This window comes from Engystomops pustulosus, chromosome 10, assembly GCF_040894005.1.
Source record: "Engystomops pustulosus chromosome 10, aEngPut4.maternal, whole genome shotgun sequence".
Taxonomy (NCBI): Eukaryota; Metazoa; Chordata; class Amphibia; order Anura; family Leptodactylidae; genus Engystomops; species Engystomops pustulosus.
Genome location: NC_092420.1, coordinates 84,592,307 through 84,609,869, shown reverse-complemented (window position 1 = coordinate 84,609,869; position 17,563 = coordinate 84,592,307). Strand labels below are relative to the sequence as shown.

Below are 17,563 nucleotides of genomic sequence, written 5' to 3'. Positions count from 1 at the left end.
CCACCTGTGGGCAGAGGTGAGACTCTCCGCCGGCATCTCAGAGATGCTGCCTCTGATCAGGGCAGACAGGAGGAGGCCTACGAGGAGGATTCCTGGCTGCAGCTTCCAGCTACTCTCCAGCCTGCGGTGTATCAAGCGGTGATAGCACAGGCGCCATTGTCATCCATGGACTCATCCTGGTCCAAGGAAATGCCCTGGTGGCCTCTCCGATGGCGAGTGTGGTGGCCATCGAAGCGGCTGAGAAGGGAGGAGAACCCGAGGTTCCAGTGAGGGGTGAGCCTCCAGCGACTTCGTTCCAATGGGGTGATGACCCGGCCCCGGAAAAGTTGGAGGCTGACAGGGCACTAGGCCAAGCGCCTATTTATTTATTTTTCGATTCGTCCGTGATGATGGGCTCTATGGATCCACCGACACCTTGGAGGCTGGTGGTCCCGCTCCCGAACGTCATTGTGCAAATCAACTCACGGTTCTGTCTGTCCCTGGGTGCTAGGCATGGCCTGAGGCACCTGTGGTTCCTGGTATTAGGACACTGGCTGGGGCAGCACTGAATTGTGCTGGTCTCTCTTCTGCTAACTGGAGCTGACGTGCTCTATGATGGAGTCTCTAACTCTCCTCCTGTGCTCCTGCCCACCAGAGGTTTATATACTCCCTTGGTCAGGTATCGTCACTCTCCAATCAGCTTCCAGCTTGTCTTACAATATCACAAGAAACCTCAAAGGACAATAACATATGGCATTGTTAACTTTTGCCTTACCAGGCAGTGGCTTCAAGCTGCAATTACAAAGTTCTCCAGTACTGAGAGACCTCCTAGAGAGGTGATCAGTCTCCCTGACAGCTCCTGACAAGGAGAGGGCGCTATTCGCAACTACCACCCTGCCTAAGCCTTGGCCAAGGGTGTTGCGCTGCATCGTTTCCCGATGATTTACGTTTTGCGCTGCATCGCACCAGGGATTGTGTTGCACGCGATCGGATTTTGGCGCATCGCCACCTGCTTGCACGCGACAGAAATCGCGGGGCGGACCATCGGACAACTCGACGGATTCGGACTATGCGCAGGATTTAACATTTAGAATTGTGTCGCAAGACACGCACTCACAAGCACCGGGAAGAAGAAGGTGAACTCCGGCGGACCTCGGCGGGGAAGCGACAGATGCACAAGCTTCATGAATCGCGCCGGACTTTATCTTCGTCGGACCGTCCGAATCGGGGATCGTGACAGGACCAGGTAAGTAAATTTGCCCCCATGTCTCCTCTTTTCCCTCTACACTGCCCCCATCAGACAAACCATCAGCAGATTTGGTTTCCATTATCGTCTTTATGCTGAAAGCCAACTATATACTTCTGCACGTAACATCACCCCTGCCTCACTCTAGGACACTAGTGACTGTCTCTCTGCTTTCTCTAACATCATGTCCTTTGAATCTTTCTAAGACTGAACTCCTCATCTACTAACCTCTATAATGCTAATTATCGCTCTGATTCACTCTCAACTAGACTCCTGTAACTCTTTATTAATCGGTCTAACACTCACTAAACTCTTCTCTACAATCTATTCTTAATGCGGCAGCCAGGCTCGTTAGTCAGACCAAATGCTACACGGATGCCTCCAGTCTGTGCCAGTCACTGCACTGGTTACCCTTCTCCTTCCGCATTAAATTTAAAATAATAACCCTCATCCACAAAGCTCTGCATGATGCTGCACCTCTCTACCTTAATTCAAACCTCTCACTCACGTCTACAGGACTTCGCCTGAGTTGCACCAATTCTCTGGAATGCCCTTCCCCGGATTATCAGACTAATCTGCAAAGTTTTAAACAAGCTCTCAAAACCCATCTTTTTAGGCAGCCTATCACACTCGCTGAATGCATGAAATGTCAGCTCCCTCTTTACTAACCCGTCCTGTGTCCTCCTTCCATCTGTTATCAGGATTCTCTGCAGTCTCTTTCACCTTGAATAGGTATATAAGATGGTGGGTGATGGCTGGTTCTAGCAGCAGAATTTTTATTTATGAAATAATTTTACACTGTTCCCTTATAAAGTATGGCTGGACCGTTATACAAGCTCTTATAGCTCTTGTGTCACCCCTCATCCTCATAGACTGTAAGCTCCTGTGTCACCTCCTCATCCTCATAGACTGTAAGCTCTTGTGTCACCCCCTCATCCTCATAGACTGTAAGCTCTTGTGTCACCCCCTCATCCTCATAGACTGTAAGCTCTTGTGTCACCCCCTCATCCTCATAGACTGTAAGCTCTTGTGTCACCCCCTCATCCTCATAGACTGTAAGCTCTTGTGTCACCCCCTCATCCTCATAGACTGTAAGCTCTTGTGTCACCCCCTCATCCTCATAGACTGTAAACTCTTGCGTCACCCCCTCATCCTCATAGACTTTAAGCTCTTGTGTTCCCCCCCCCCCCCATCCTCATAGACTGTAAGCTCTGGTGTCACCCCCTCATACTCATAGATTGTAAGCTCTTGTGTCACCCCCTCTCCTCATAGACTGTAAGCTCTTGTGTCACCCCCTCATCCTCATAGACTGTAAGCTCTTGTGTCACGCCCTCATCCTCATAGACTGTTAGCTTTTGTGTCTCCCCCTCATCCTCATAGACTGTAAGCTCTTGTGTCCCCCCTCATCCTCATAGACTGTAAGCTCTTGTGTCCCCCCTCATCCTCATAGACTGTAAACTCTTGTGTCCCCCCTCATCCTTATAGACTGTAAGCTCTTGTGTCACCCCCTCATCCTCATAGACTGTAAGCTCTTGTGTCACCCCCTGATCCTCATAGACTGTAAGCTCTTGTGTCACCCCCTCATCCTCATAGACTGTAAGCTCTTGTGTCACCCCCCCCCCCATCCTCACAGACTGTAAGCTCTGGTGTCACCCCTTCAACCTCATAGATTGTAAGCTCTTGTGTCACCCCCTCATCCTCATAGACTTTAAGCTCTTGTGTCACCCCCCCCCCCCCATCCTCACAGACTGTAAGCTCTGGTGTCACCCCTTCAACCTCATAGATTGTAAGCTCTTGTGTCACCCCCTCATCCTCATAGACTGTAAGCTCTTGTGTCACCCCCTCATCCTCATAGACTGTTAGCTTTTGTGTCTCCCCCTCATCCTCATAGACTGTAAGCTCTTGTGTCACCCCCTCATCCTCATAGACTGTTAGCTTTTGTGTCTCCCCCTCATCCTCATAGACTGTAAGCTCTTGTGTCCCCCCTCATCCTCATAGACTGTAAGCTCTTGTGTCACCCCCTCATCCTCATAGACTGTAAGCTCTTGTGTCACCCCCTCATCCTCATAGACTTTAAGCTCTTGTGTCACCCCCCCCCCCCCATCCTCACAGACTGTAAGCTCTGGTGTCACCCCTTCAACCTCATAGATTGTAAGCTCTTGTGTCACCCCCTCTCCTCATAGACTGTAAGCTCTTGTGTCACCCCCTCATCCTCATAGACTGTAAGCTCTTGTGTCACCCCCTCATCCTCATAGACTGTTAGCTTTTGTGTCTCCCCCTCATCCTCATAGACTGTAAGCTCTTGTGTCCCCCCTCATCCTCATAGACTGTAAACTCTTGTGTCCCCCCTCATCCTTATAGACTGTAAGCTCTTGTGTCACCCCCTCATCCTCATAGACTGTAAGCTCTTGTGTCACCCCCTGATCCTCATAGACTGTAAGCTCTTGTGTCACCCCCTCATCCTCATAGACTTTAAGCTCTTGTGTCACCCCCCCCCCCCCCCCATCCTCACAGACTGTAAGCTCTGGTGTCACCCCTTCAACCTCATAGATTGTAAGCTCTTGTGTCACCCCCTCTCCTCATAGACCGTAAGCTCTTGTGTCACCCCCTCATCCTCATAGACTGTAAGCTCTTGTGTCACCCCCTCATCCTCATAGACTGTTAGCTTTTGTGTCTCCCCCTCATCCTCATAGACTGTAAGCTCTTGTGTCACCCCTCATCCTCATAGACTGTAAGCTCTTGTGCCACCCCTCATCCTCATAGACTGTAAACTCTTGTGTCCCCCCTCATCCTTATAGACTGTAAGCTCTTGTGTCACCCCCTCATCCTCATGGACTGTAAGCTCTTGTGTCACCCCCTCATCCTCATAGACTGTAAGCTCTTGTGTCACCCCCTCATCCTCATAGACTGTAATCTATTGTGTCACCCCCTCATCCTCATAGACTGTAAGCTCTTGTGTCACCCCCTCATCCTCATAGACTGTAAGCTCTTGTGTCACCCCCTCATCCTCATAGAATGTAAGCTCTGTTGTCACCCCCTCATCCTCATAGACTGTAAGCTCTCGTGTCATCTCCTCATCCTCATAGACTGTAAGCTCTTGTGTCACCCCCTCATCCTCATAGACTGTAAGCTCTTGTGTCACCCCCTCATCCTCATAGAGTGTAAGCTCTTGTGTCACCCCCTGATCCTCATAGACTGTAAGCTCTTGTGTCACCTCCTCATCCTCATAGAGTGTAAGCTCTTGTGTCACCCCCTCATCCTCATAGACTGTGAGCTCTTGTGTCACCCCCTCATCCTCATAGACTGTAAGCTCTGTTGTCACCCCCTCATCCTCATAGACTGTAAGCTCTTGTGTCACCCCCTCATCCTCATAGACTGTAAGCTCTTGTGTCACCCCCTCATCCTCATAGACTGTAAGCTCTGTTGTCACCCCCCCCCCCCCATCCTCACAGACTGTGAGCTCTGGTGTCACCCCTTCAACCTCATAGATTGTAAGCTCTTGTGTCACCCCCTCTCCTCATAGACTGTAAGCTCTTGTGTCACCCCCTCATCCTCATAGACTGTAAGCTCTTGTGTCACCCCCTCATCCTCATAGACTGTTAGCTTTTGTGTCTCCCCCTCATCCTCATAGACTGTAAGCTCTTGTGTCACCCCTCATCCTCATAGACTGTAAGCTCTTGTGCCACCCCTCATCCTCATAGACTGTAAGCTCTTGTGCCACCCCTCATCCTCATAGACTGTAAACTCTTGTATCCCCCCTCATCCTTATAGACTGTAAGCTCTTGTGTCACCCCCTCATCCTCATGGACTGTAAGCTCTTGTGTCACCCCCTCATCCTCATAGACTGTAAGCTCTTGTGTCACCCCCTCATCCTCATAGACTGTAATCTATTGTGTCACCCCCTCATCCTCATAGACTGTAAGCTCTTGTGTCACCCCCTCATCCTCATAGACTGTAAGCTCTTGTGTCACCCCCTCATCCTCATAGAATGTAAGCTCTGTTGTCACCCCCTCATCCTCATAGACTGTAAGCTCTCGTGTCATCTCCTCATCCTCATAGACTGTAAGCTCTTGTGTCACCCCCTCATCCTCATAGACTGTAAGCTCTTGTGTCACCCCCTCATCCTCATAGAGTGTAAGCTCTTGTGTCACCCCCTCATCCTCATAGACTGTAAGCTCTTGTGTCACCTCCTCATCCTCATAGACTGTAAGCTCTTGTGTCACCCCCTCATCCTCATAGACTGTAAGCTCTTGTGTCACCCCCTCATCCTCATAGACTGTAAGCTCTTGTGTCACCCCCTCATCCTCATAGACTGTAAGCTCTTGTGTCACCCCCTCATCCTCATAGACTGTAAGCTCTGTTGTCACCCCCTCATCCTCATAGACTGTAAGCTCTGTTGTCACCCCCTCATCCTCATAGACTGTAAGCTCTTGTGTCACCCCCTCATCCTCATAGACTGTAAGCTCTGTTGTCACCCCCTCATCCTCATAGACTGTAAGCTCTTGTGTCACCCCCTCATCCTCATAGACTGTAAGCTCTTGTGTCACCCCCTCATCCTCATAGACTGTAAGCTCTTGTGTCACCCCCTCATCCTCATAGACTGTAAGCTCTGTTGTCACCCCCCCCCCCCATCCTCACAGACTGTGAGCTCTGGTGTCACCCCTTCAACCTCATAGATTGTAAGCTCTTGTGTCACCCCCTCTCCTCATAGACTGTAAGCTCTTGTGTCACCCCCTCATCCTCATAGACTGTAAGCTCTTGTGTCACCCCCTCATCCTCATAGACTGTTAGCTTTTGTGTCTCCCCCTCATCCTCATAGACTGTAAGCTCTTGTGTCACCCCTCATCCTCATAGACTGTAAGCTCTTGTGCCACCCCTCATCCTCATAGACTGTAAGCTCTTGTGCCACCCCTCATCCTCATAGACTGTAAACTCTTGTATCCCCCCTCATCCTTATAGACTGTAAGCTCTTGTGTCACCCCCTCATCCTCATGGACTGTAAGCTCTTGTGTCACCCCCTCATCCTCATAGACTGTAAGCTCTTGTGTCACCCCCTTATCCTCATAGACTGTAATCTATTGTGTCACCCCCTCATCCTCATAGACTGTAAGCTCTTGTGTCACCCCCTCATCCTCATAGACTGTAAGCTCTTGTGTCACCCCCTCATCCTCATAGACTGTAAGCTCTTGTGTCACCCCCTCATCCTCATAGAATGTAAGCTCTGTTGTCACCCCCTCATCCTCATAGACTGTAAGCTCTCGTGTCATCTCCTCATCCTCATAGACTGTAAGCTCTTGTGTCACCCCCTCATCCTCATAGACTGTAAGCTCTTGTGTCACCCCCTCATCCTCATAGAGTGTAAGCTCTTGTGTCACCCCCTCATCCTCATAGACTGTAAGCTCTTGTGTCACCTCCTCATCCTCATAGACTGTAAGCTCTTGTGTCACCCCCTCATCCTCATAGACTGTAAGCTCTTGTGTCACCCCCTCATCCTCATAGACTGTAAGCTCTTGTGTCACCCCCTCATCCTCATAGACTGTAAGCTCTTGTGTCACCCCCTCATCCTCATAGACTGTAAGCTCTGTTGTCACCCCCTCATCCTCATAGACTGTAAGCTCTGTTGTCACCCCCTCATCCTCATAGACTGTAAGCTCTTGTGTCACCCCCTCATCCTCATAGACTGTAAGCTCTTGTGTCACCCCCTCATCCTCATAGACTGTAAGCTCTGTTGTCACCCCCTCATCCTCATAGACTGTAAGCTCTTGTGTCACCCCCTCATCCTCATAGACTGTAAGCTCTTGTGTCACCCCCTCATCCTCATAGACTGTAAGCTCTTGTGTCACCCCCTCATCCTCATAGACTGTAAGCTCTGTTGTCACCCCCTCATCCTCATAGACTGTAAGCTCTGTTGTCACCCCCTCATCCTCATAGACTGTAAGCTCTTGTGTCACCCCATCCTCATAGACTGTAAGCTCTGTTGTCACCCCCTCATCCTCATAGACTGTAAGCTCTTGTGTCACCCCCTCATCCTCATAGACTGTAAGCTCTGTTGTCACCCCCTCATCCTCATAGACTGTAAGCTCTTGTGTCACCCCCTCATCCTCATAGACTGTAAGCTCTGTTGTCACCCCCTCATCCTCATAGACTGTAAGCTCTTGTGTCACCCCCTCATCCTCATAGACTGTAAGCTCTTGTGATTAGGGCCCTCACTCCTATTGTTCCATATGACTGTTTGTTCTATGCAATGTCATATTTTATTCCTACATGTCCCCTATAATGTGGTGTAATATGTGATGTGGGTGTATATACAGGTTTAACATGTAATAGGTGTATATACTGAATATGCATCTGTAACATCCCCCACCAGGGCCCAGCCTTTTTGGGCTTGGGGGCAGTTGGATTCCCTTTTGGACCTGAGTGAGGCCTAGGGCTTATCTGGGTCACAGTTGATGGGTATCGGAGGATCAGGCCTCTTCTTCGCTGGGCAGGTATCCGACAGGTGGATTCGAAAGAAAGGAGCCATAACCTGATGACACGTGTGAGTGCCTTGGGTGGCACCAAGTAAATAAAGCCCTGGCTGTAGCTCCATATATGTCTGTGTACTGCCGCTCTAGCTCTGCGTATGGCAGTTTACTGCTGTGTTTTTTCCACTTACGTCTGTCTACTGATGATGCATCTCCAGGTATGTGTGTGATGCTGCTCCATCTCCATGCATGTTTGTGCACTGATAATGTATACTTCATCTGTAGCTCCACGTATGGCTTTTTGCTGCTGTTGTAGCAACATATATGGCTGTGTACTGTCATTGTACCTTTATTTATGGCTGTGTACTGGTGCTGCATCTTCATGTATGGCTGTGTACTGCTGCTGTAGCACCATGAATGGCTGTGTACTGTCATTGTGTCTTTATGTATGGCTGTGTACTGGTGCTGCAGCTTTATGTATGGCTGTGTACTGGTGCTGCAGCTTTATGTATGGCTGTGTACTGCGGCTGCAGCTTTATGTATGGCTGTGTACTGCGGCTGTAGCTCCATGTATGGCTGTGTACTGCGGCTGTAGCTCCATGTATGGCTGTGTACTGCGGCTGTAACTCCATGTATGGCTGTGTACTGCTGCTGTAGCACCATGAATGGCTGTGTACTGTCATTGTGCCTTTATGTATGGCTGTGTACTGCTGCTGTAGCACCATGAATGGCTGTGTACTACAACTGCAGCTCCGTGCATGGTTGTGTACTGCAGCTATAGCTCCATGTATGGCTCTTCACTGCTGATGTAGTTCCATGTATGGCTGCGTACTATAACTGTAGCTCCATGAATGACCGATTTTTTCCGACGTGTTTCCCGAATATTACCGGTTTTCCCTGAATTGCCCTGGGTTTTTGGCGCATGCGATCGGATTGTGGCGCATCTGCGCCGGCATGCACGCGGCGGAAAACGGGGGACGTGGCCGTTGGAAAACCCGACAGATTCGGAAAAATCGCTGTATTAAAAAAAAAATGTGCCACACACTTACCTGTACCCAGGATAGTTTGGTGAACTCCGGCGGACTTCAGCGCAGCAGCAACACCTGGTGGACAACGGGCGCACTACCTTAGTGAATCGCCGGAAGACACGAATCAGCGTCGGAGAACCCGCCGCTGGATCGCGAATGGACGGGGTAAGTAGATCTGCCCCACTGCGCCTGTATCTCCATTTGTGGCTGTAGCTTCATGTATGGTTGTGTACTGTTGCTGTAGCTCTATGTATGGCTGTGTACTGCTGCTGTAGCTCAATATATGACTGGTGCTTCAGTGGAAACACATATGCGATCGGTAGCTTCATTTGGAGAAAGATCCAGACCACATATCCACGTCCGTAAATATGATCAGGCCAAGCCCTTCCCTGCTTGGGTTGTTTTGTGTTTCTAAATGCAGGTCATTTGGAACATGCGAATTCAGCACTTTATCCTGATCGCATATTTATTTAAACCTAAACGCCTGGGATTTGGAATGAGCACCTTTTGTTTTGCATGGAAACAATGCAAAACACCTGGGGGCTCATTTACTAAGGGTGATGCCACACATGGGGGCACATTTACTTACCCGGTCCGTTCGCGATCCAGCGGCGCGTTCTCTGCGGTGGATTCGGGTCCGGCCGGGATTCATCAAAGCAGTTCCTCCGACGTCCACCAGGTGGCGCTGCTGAGCCGATGTCCGCCGAGATGCCCGGGAGTTCATCCTCTTCATCGTGGTGCATGTGAGTATGGGTCGTGCGACCATTTTTTTTTTTTTAAATGCGGCGGTTTTTCCGAATCCGTCGGGTTACCGTTCGGCCACGCCCCCCGATTTCCGTCGCGCGCATGCCAGCGCCGATGCGCCACAATCCGATCGCATGCGCCAAAATCCCGGGGCAATTTAAGTACAAGCGGCGCAAATCGGAAATATTCGGGTAACACGTCGGGAAAACGCGAATCGGGCCCTTAGTAAATGACCCCCACGGTGTTTTGCTCCGTTTTTAAGCATGCGTTTTCAGTCAGTTTAAAAACGCATCCATTTTTGAAAACGCATCCGCCTTTGACCGTTTACCATGTGTTTGGCTGCTTACAACCTGTTTATCCATTAAGATAATTGGGAAAAACTGACAAAAATGGTAAAAAAATGGATGCGTTTTCAAAAAAGGAAGCCTTTTTAAACAGACTGAAAACGTCTTAAAAACGGACTAGAAACGCCATGTGTGGCGTCCCTTAGGACTTTGCACCGTTTCCGGGGATTGCACGGCTTTGACAGGTATTTAACAGGTGTCTGCACTGGGATTTTGGGGCATGCGATCGGTTTTTGGCGCAGCTGCATTGCTTTCATGCGACAGGTGGAAGGCCGGCCATCGGATGATTCGACTGATTCGGACTGAGCGCGGGATTTAACTTTCAAATTGTGTCACAATCCAATGCACTTACATGCACCAGAAAGAAGAAGGTGAACTCCGGGGACCTGAGCGGGGAAGCGACACATGCAGGATATCAGGTGCACGATCTTAGTGAATCGCGGCAGAGAGCATTATCGTCGGACATCGTCATGAACTCCATCGGACAGGTAAGTAAATGTCCCCCATAGTGATCTTTTACTATCACAAGCAGTTAGCTGTAAACATAAATCTCCCAAATCATTTACAGCCACCAGATTTTTTTAAAGTGCACCTACAATGTTGTCTTACTGACCACCCTAAGCAGAGGAATTGTGGAGGAAGAGCTGCGTACAGTAACCCTTTGAGCCCTGTAGCAGCTTCTATAGATACTCCAGCCCATGTAGTGGGTCACTATGTCAATCACATACTAATAACCTACCCTCAGAACGACATAACAGTACAAACCAGAATCGAAAGGAGTTAAAAGTTACTATAAGAAAAGTTCTGCCCAGACCCTGCCTTATTAGTTATACATCTGGATTCATGTGGCTTTCAAGCCTCTTGCAGTGACTGTGATGACACCTGCTGTTCAGGTCTGGGCTCTGCAGAGTTTTGGTGCAAAGTATCAACCAGTCAGATCTGAGCCTGAAAAATACAGGAAATGAGGGTGAGGACGTCACAAGAGAGCAATGAGGAAGAACTAGGTACAATGCCACCTACAATCTCACTGGGAGGAAGAACATAGTGAAGAACTAGCCGAAACTTGTAACAGGAAGTTCTGCAAGTCCATTGATCTGCAAACGAAAGCGGGCGAGTGTGTGCAAGGGGAAAAAGGGTCCCACACCACACCACTTTCTATAGACACGTCACAAGCTGGGGGTGGTGGCCTTCAGGTGCCTCCAAGATGACTCCCCAACTGAGTGAAGATGTTATGGCAGATATTAAGAAAGAAGTAAGTAGAAGGGACGCTGGTGATGAATAGATCATCTACAAGTACAGATCTGATCTGTAATGGGAGGATTTTCTCTTAAACTAGACAGACATGTTGAGACGGGGTTTGGGGTGGCATATTCTCAGGAGAAGGAAGAAGGAACACCTTACTATGTAATACTTTGTATTTTACTATGAGAATGGAAGCAGATCTAATTTATAGACAGGTTCTCCTACGATTGTCTCACGAGATTCACTCAGAACGAGATAAGGAGTGTGAATTTACACCTAAAAGCATATTTCGGTCACGGTAAGTTGTCTCCTATCTAGTTGATGACAACTGGGACGATCACACAAATGTGGGTCTCCTTGAGGGACTTCTTGTGTACCTGAGCTCCATAGTTGGCTATTACTACAGTGAACGGAGTAGGACTAAGCTTGTATGACCCACAGCTTCATTCAGTCTGGGTACAGTGTACCCCCGTTTTCCAAATCAGTGAGACCCCCACTAATTAGCAAGTTATTCCTAAACAGTGACCAGAATACCCCTTTAACTCATGTAAGTTTCTGTGACTGTGATACTCCTTTAAGATGGGCATTCACCTACTGTTGTAATCTATATGGAAACCTAGTGGTAGTAACAAGGTTATGTTACCCCTCCTGTGACTCGCTCAACGCTTTGGACCACCACTGAGATACAGGCGATCCCCTACTTAAGGACACCTGACTTACAGACAACCCATAGTTACAGACGGACCCCTCTGCCCACTGTGACCTCTGGTGAAGCTCTCTGGATGCTTTACTTTAGTCCCAGACTGCATTGACCAGCTGTAAGGTGTCTGTAATGAAGCTTTAATGAATTTTAAAATATACAGTTTCGACTTACATACAAATTCAACTTAAGAACAAACCTCCGGACCCTATCTTGTATGTAACCCAGGGACAGCCTGTATTGGAGAAATACTAGCAGTTGGAAGGCCACGAGCCAAACACAATAATGCATCTCCCGCCATCTCCCCCGCCATCTCACCATTTCTCTCTTGTAGGCCGTTGAACGCTTACGACCCTATTTATGTGAGAAGCTCATTGCCGGAAGACACTTTGATTACCTACGCTCCAAGATGATACTCAACATAGACGACACTGAGGAAATTATGTGCCAAACAACAAGCAAGAAAAAAGCTGGAGAAATGCTGGATCGGCTGGCCAAAAATCCAAAGGGCCTTGATGCTTTGATTGAATCCATAAGACAACAAAGAACCCAAGACTTTCTCATAGATAAAATTCTTGACGAGGTTCTACGAGTGAAAAACTCACGTCTTGAATCCTTAAAAGGTAATTGCGTTGTGGACCAATGTAAATGTCGCCTTTCCCATTTTTGTTTCGATTATGTAGTGAGAGGCAAGTCCTCCTGTTATGCTCAACAACATTAGACTGTTGTCCACCACATACTTCTTTGGGCAACACCTTTTTTTCACGCCCGCCACCCCCCCACCCCCCCCCCACCCCACCCCACCACCGTACCCGTGTATCCATATTCTCTAGAACACATCCTCAGTATCTTTGTCCAAGTCAAAATTAAAGGAATATGGAAAGCTAGAAGCAGATCTGTCATGGAGAGAACACAGTAATCTCTGGAAAGGATCCAGTTCTGCCTTCACCATTATATCTTGAGAGATACTATTCTTCGCTTTAGGATGGTTCTCTTCCATATATTGTAGCTCTCAGCTTCCTTAACCTGTGATGAGGTGTATTAGAAGCTCTTTTAACAATGTCATAGTCATAATGATTGTTGAAAACAAAAGGTTCACTCCAAGTAGGCACAAAACGTGGTGGATTCTCTCAGTATTTAAAGGGAACCTACCACCACGATTCTACCTATAAAGGTAGAACGGGTGGTAGGTGGATGAATGGGACGTGAGGATAGCCCTTTTTTGGGCTAATCCTCACGTCCCGGGTGTCTTTTAGAAAACTTTATTGCAGGCATATGTAAATTTTTTTATGCGGCTACTGGGGCGTGGAGTAGCCGGACATCAGACTACTAGTCGCGGCTACTCCACGCCACAGTAGCCACATTACTCCGCCTACCATTTAATCTTCGTCGCGCAGCTCCTCGTAGCTGCGTGCCCTCGTCCTGGTCCCCTGCGTTCTGTGCATGCGCAGCACGCAGGCCTTCGGCTGCGGGGGGTCTCCTCGTAGCTGCGCGCCGAAGATTAAATGGTAGATGGAGTAACGTGGCTACTGGGGCGTGGAGTAGCCGCGACTAGTAGCCTCATGTCCGGCTACTCCACGCCCCAGTAGCCGCATAAAAAAAATTTACATATGCCTGCAATAAAGTTTTCTAAAAGACACCCGGGACGTGAGGATTAGCCCAAAAAAGGGCTATCCTCACGTCCCATTCATCCACCTACCACCCCTTCTACCTTTATAGGTAGAATCAGGGTGGTAGGTTCCCTTTGCTAGGTGACCCACTTGAAAATGGCTAGAATTATTATTCTGATACTAGTTAGCCATGCTAGGACCTCTAAGCAAATTATCCAGCATACTTAGGAGTCAGGGGCGTAAGTATGAGAGGCAGGGCTCTACTGAATGGACCCCAAAATAGACATATTTGTATCACACACACATGTATACACTCATATATACACTATAAATAAATATACTCAGCATATACACACTATTTACACAGATACAGCAAAACATACATACAGTATATACACACCATGTATACATACATAAAGTATATACATACATACATATTCTACCTTATACACCCATTCAGCACATATACAAATACATACAGCATCACACATACACACACATCTAGACCATACACACATAATGATACACAGACATACAGCATATACACACACACATACAGGATATACCCACCACATACACACACATAGGACACCCTTTACAAACCCAATACCCAAGATGCTGGGGCCCTGTGACTCTGTGGGCCCCATAGCATCTGTTATGGCTGCTATCCCTCTAGTTACACCCCTGTTAGGAGTAACATTTTCTCCGTTACCCAACTCAACAGTACAAAATGTGCATTCATTGATCCTTAAAAGGGGCTATCAGAGTTAAATACTTTGTGTATTCACCTTCTTTTCCACGGCCATCTCATAGGATCACAGTTTCAATCTTCTTTATACATCACTGTAATAAATCCCCCCATCTAGGAGGGTTCTGGAGATACCTGTTCTCTGCATTTACCATGCTCCTATAATACTGAATGGAGCAGCAGGACCAATGCTCAACCTGCCGCAGCCACTCAGTCAAATAGTGAGAATGGAAGCCCCGTTCAAGATCGTTGAGAGTTCGATACTGTGTTTTAGGTAGGGGTGGCCCCACTCACACCCCCACTAACTGTGTATAGGGAAGAACAATAATAGTTAGTCCATCATCTTAAAGCTCTAACATACACTCACTGGCCACTTTATTAGGTACACCATGCTAGTAACGGGTTGGACCCCCTTTTGCCTTCAGAACTGCCTCAATTCTTCGTGGCATAGATTCAACAAGGTGCTGGAAGCTCCTCAGAGATTTTGGTCCATATTGACATGATGGCATCACACAGTTGCCGCAGATTTGTCGGCTGCACATCCATGATGCGAATCTATCGTTCCACCACATCCCAAAGATGCTCTATTGGATTGAGATCTGGTGACTGTGGCATTATCCTGCTGAAAGTAGCCATCAGATGTTGGGTACATTGTGGTCATAAAGGGATGGACATGGTCAGCAACAATACTCAGGTAGGCTGTGGTGTTGCAACGATGCTCAATTGGTACCAAGGGGCCCAAAGAGTACCAAGAAAATATTCCCCACACCATCACACCATGACACCACCACCACCAGCCTGAACCGTTGATACAAGGCAGGATGGATCCATGCTTTCATGTTGTTGACGCCAAATTCTGACCCTACCATCCGAATGTCGCAGCAGAAATCGAGACTCATCAGACCAGGCAACGTTTTTCCAATCTTCTACTGTCCAATTTCGAAGAGCTTGTGCAAATTGTAGCCTCAGTTTTCTGTTCTTAGCTGAAAGGAGTGGCACCCGGTGTGGTCTTCTGCTGCTGTAGCCCATCTGCCTCAAAGTTCGACGTACTGTGCGTTCAGAGATGCTCTTCTGCCTACCTTGGTTGTAACGGGTGGCGATTTAAGTCACTGTTGTCTTTCTATCAGCTCGAACCAGTCTGCCCATTCTCCTCTGACCTCTGGCATCAACAAGGCATTTCCGCCCACAGAACTGCCGCTCACTGGATGTTTTTTCTTTTTCGGACCATTCTCTGTAAACCCTAGAGATGGTTGTGCGTGAAAATCCCAGTAGATCAGCAGTTTCTGAAATACTCAGACCAGCCCTTCTGGCACCAACCATGCCACATTGAAAGGCACTCAAATCACCTTTCTTCCCCATACTGATGCTCGGTTTGAACTGCAGGAGATTGTCTTGACCATGTCTACATGCCTAAATGCACTGAGTTGCCGCCATGTGATTGGCTGATTAGAAATTAAGTGTTAACGAGCAGTTGGACACTATTGTACCTAATAAAGTGGCCGGTGAGAGTATATTACATACTTTGAAGTCATTGCTCTAATTCCATGTTTGTCTTGTAGACTGCTACTCGGACACGTCACTGGCATCATCCAACGGAACCAGTGAAGAAAAATTGGTTTCGCCGCAAACAGAATCTACAGTCCTTTATCACCCCGCGGAGGAGTCCAGTCTCCCAAACTATTTGAGCAACTCTCTAACTTTGAGAAGTTCATCGACTCAAGACAACGACAAGTTCCCCAAACCGGGAGAACTGGGAGCTCCACCACTTCCCAGCATTCCCTCAAAGGAGCCCGAGGAGTCGTGTGTATGTTCTACCATGGATAACCAGTTTCTTCCTCTTAGGTCCAGCTCTCCTTCTGATCAGTACCATAAATGAATACCCTGCCCCTTGTATTGTCATATAGCATTGGATTTATGTTTGCAGAAGTCTGCTCGCAAATTTGGAGATGTCAAATTTGAACAATTTTAGTAAAGGATTGGCGGATGGAGTACATCACTTTTGGTTCCTAATGTATGGGACAGGATTGAATGGGAAAGATATAGCAAATATGTGTATAGAGGGGTACTTACTTGTCTACTATTCGGTGGTATAGCTACTAGTAAGAAGCTTATGCTGCTACTATGGGTGCTGCTACTATGGGTGCTCTATGCCTGTAACCCAAATTCCACCATGTTTAGATCCCACCTTTTTGGAGGCCGATGTGAAGTTTGCCATACTCTGTGATATGCTGCCCATGTATATGCTATTCTTTCATATGCCAAATCCAGGTACTGGCAATAAGCACATGGTGCCCAATGCTGGCATCATAAAGGGGCTGTTTCTTTTGTGATCTTGTTCTTCATTGAATATAATTGATGCCAGTGGTAAAAGATGGACAGGGCATGTTTGATTTTACCATGTCTGTTGATAAGGGAGAAGATTTCCATTGAAAACATGCACACTTGGCAAAGCACTATGGAGGACCGAAATCATAATAACCCAGTTCACTATCAATTCCAACTGCTCAATCTTCAAACTTAAAGTGAATGTATCACCTATTTTTGTTACTACATGAGCAGATACTAATAAATATTCTTTTATTATCAATTTTTATTTTAAGAATGTAATTTGTTTTATTTCAGTAAAGAAGGGTTGCACAACCCATGGCCCACAAAGTGTGGCTTGCACGTTGCCCGCAGAGACCAGTGTGCGCTGATGTCAATGATGGCGGCAGGCTGGGTAGTGTTGAGGACTTGTCAGATGTCAATGATGGCGGCAGGCCGGGTAGTGGTGAGGACTTGTCAGATGTCAATGATGGCGGGAGGCCGGGTAGTGGTGAGGACTTGAGGACAATGACGGGAGCTCTCATTGGTCTCTGCAGGCAGCAGCGTGTGGGCCAAAACCCAGGCCTCTCCTGCTCTGCTCTGGCTTCTGACACCGGATGTCCTAGGGTAGTGCAGCACCCAAAGCCGGAGGGGACCCGAGCAGTGAGGACATGTCAGCTGCTCTGTACTCACCGCTCGGCTCCTCTCCTGCTCTAGGTGCTGCACTGCCCCGGGTTCTAAGGCCGACCCATATATCCAGCATCAGAACCCTTAGCAGTGAAGCAGGAAAGAGAAGAGGAACCTGGACAAGTGATGATTTGTTTTTCTAATTTTGATCTGATCTGGAGAACTTTGGTTTTGTAGGCAGCACTGGACAACTAAAGGATCATATGTCTGGTCTGGGGTTCCCTACTTCTCTGGGGGTTTCCACATTTACATGCCTGCTCTGAGGTCTCCACTATTATTATCTGCCCGGGGTGTCTCCACTATAGTTCTTTATTAATGGTCTGCTATGAGGGTCTTTTGGTATTATAGGTTGGATCTGAGGCATCTTCAATTTTTTGTCTTCTCTGGGGGTCTCCAGTATTATAAATCTCTTCTGATGGTCTCCATTATTATAACCAACTCTAGGGGTCACCAATTGTATAGGTCTA

The 17,563-nt window shown here is 47.8% G+C and overlaps 1 protein-coding gene across 2 annotated transcripts in view; it reads left to right on the top strand.

Annotated features, from left to right (window-relative positions):
- Positions 1 to 10,691: 10,691 nt before the first annotated feature.
- The window catches only part of BCL10 (BCL10 immune signaling adaptor), a 55,164-nt gene continuing 48,292 nt past the window's right edge, over positions 10,692 to 17,563 (top strand). The window contains exons 1-3 of one of the 2 annotated variants that reach the window (XM_072127529.1): positions 10,692 to 11,057; positions 12,082 to 12,370; positions 15,665 to 15,909. In XM_072127529.1, coding sequence (XP_071983630.1) covers positions 11,010 to 11,057; positions 12,082 to 12,370; positions 15,665 to 15,909 — 582 coding nt within the window. In that variant the 5' untranslated portion in view covers positions 10,692 to 11,009. Of the gene's footprint in view, positions 11,058 to 11,086; positions 11,346 to 12,081; positions 12,371 to 15,664; positions 15,910 to 17,563 lie in introns of those variants that run through there. The other variant, XM_072127530.1, reaches the window with a different exon arrangement.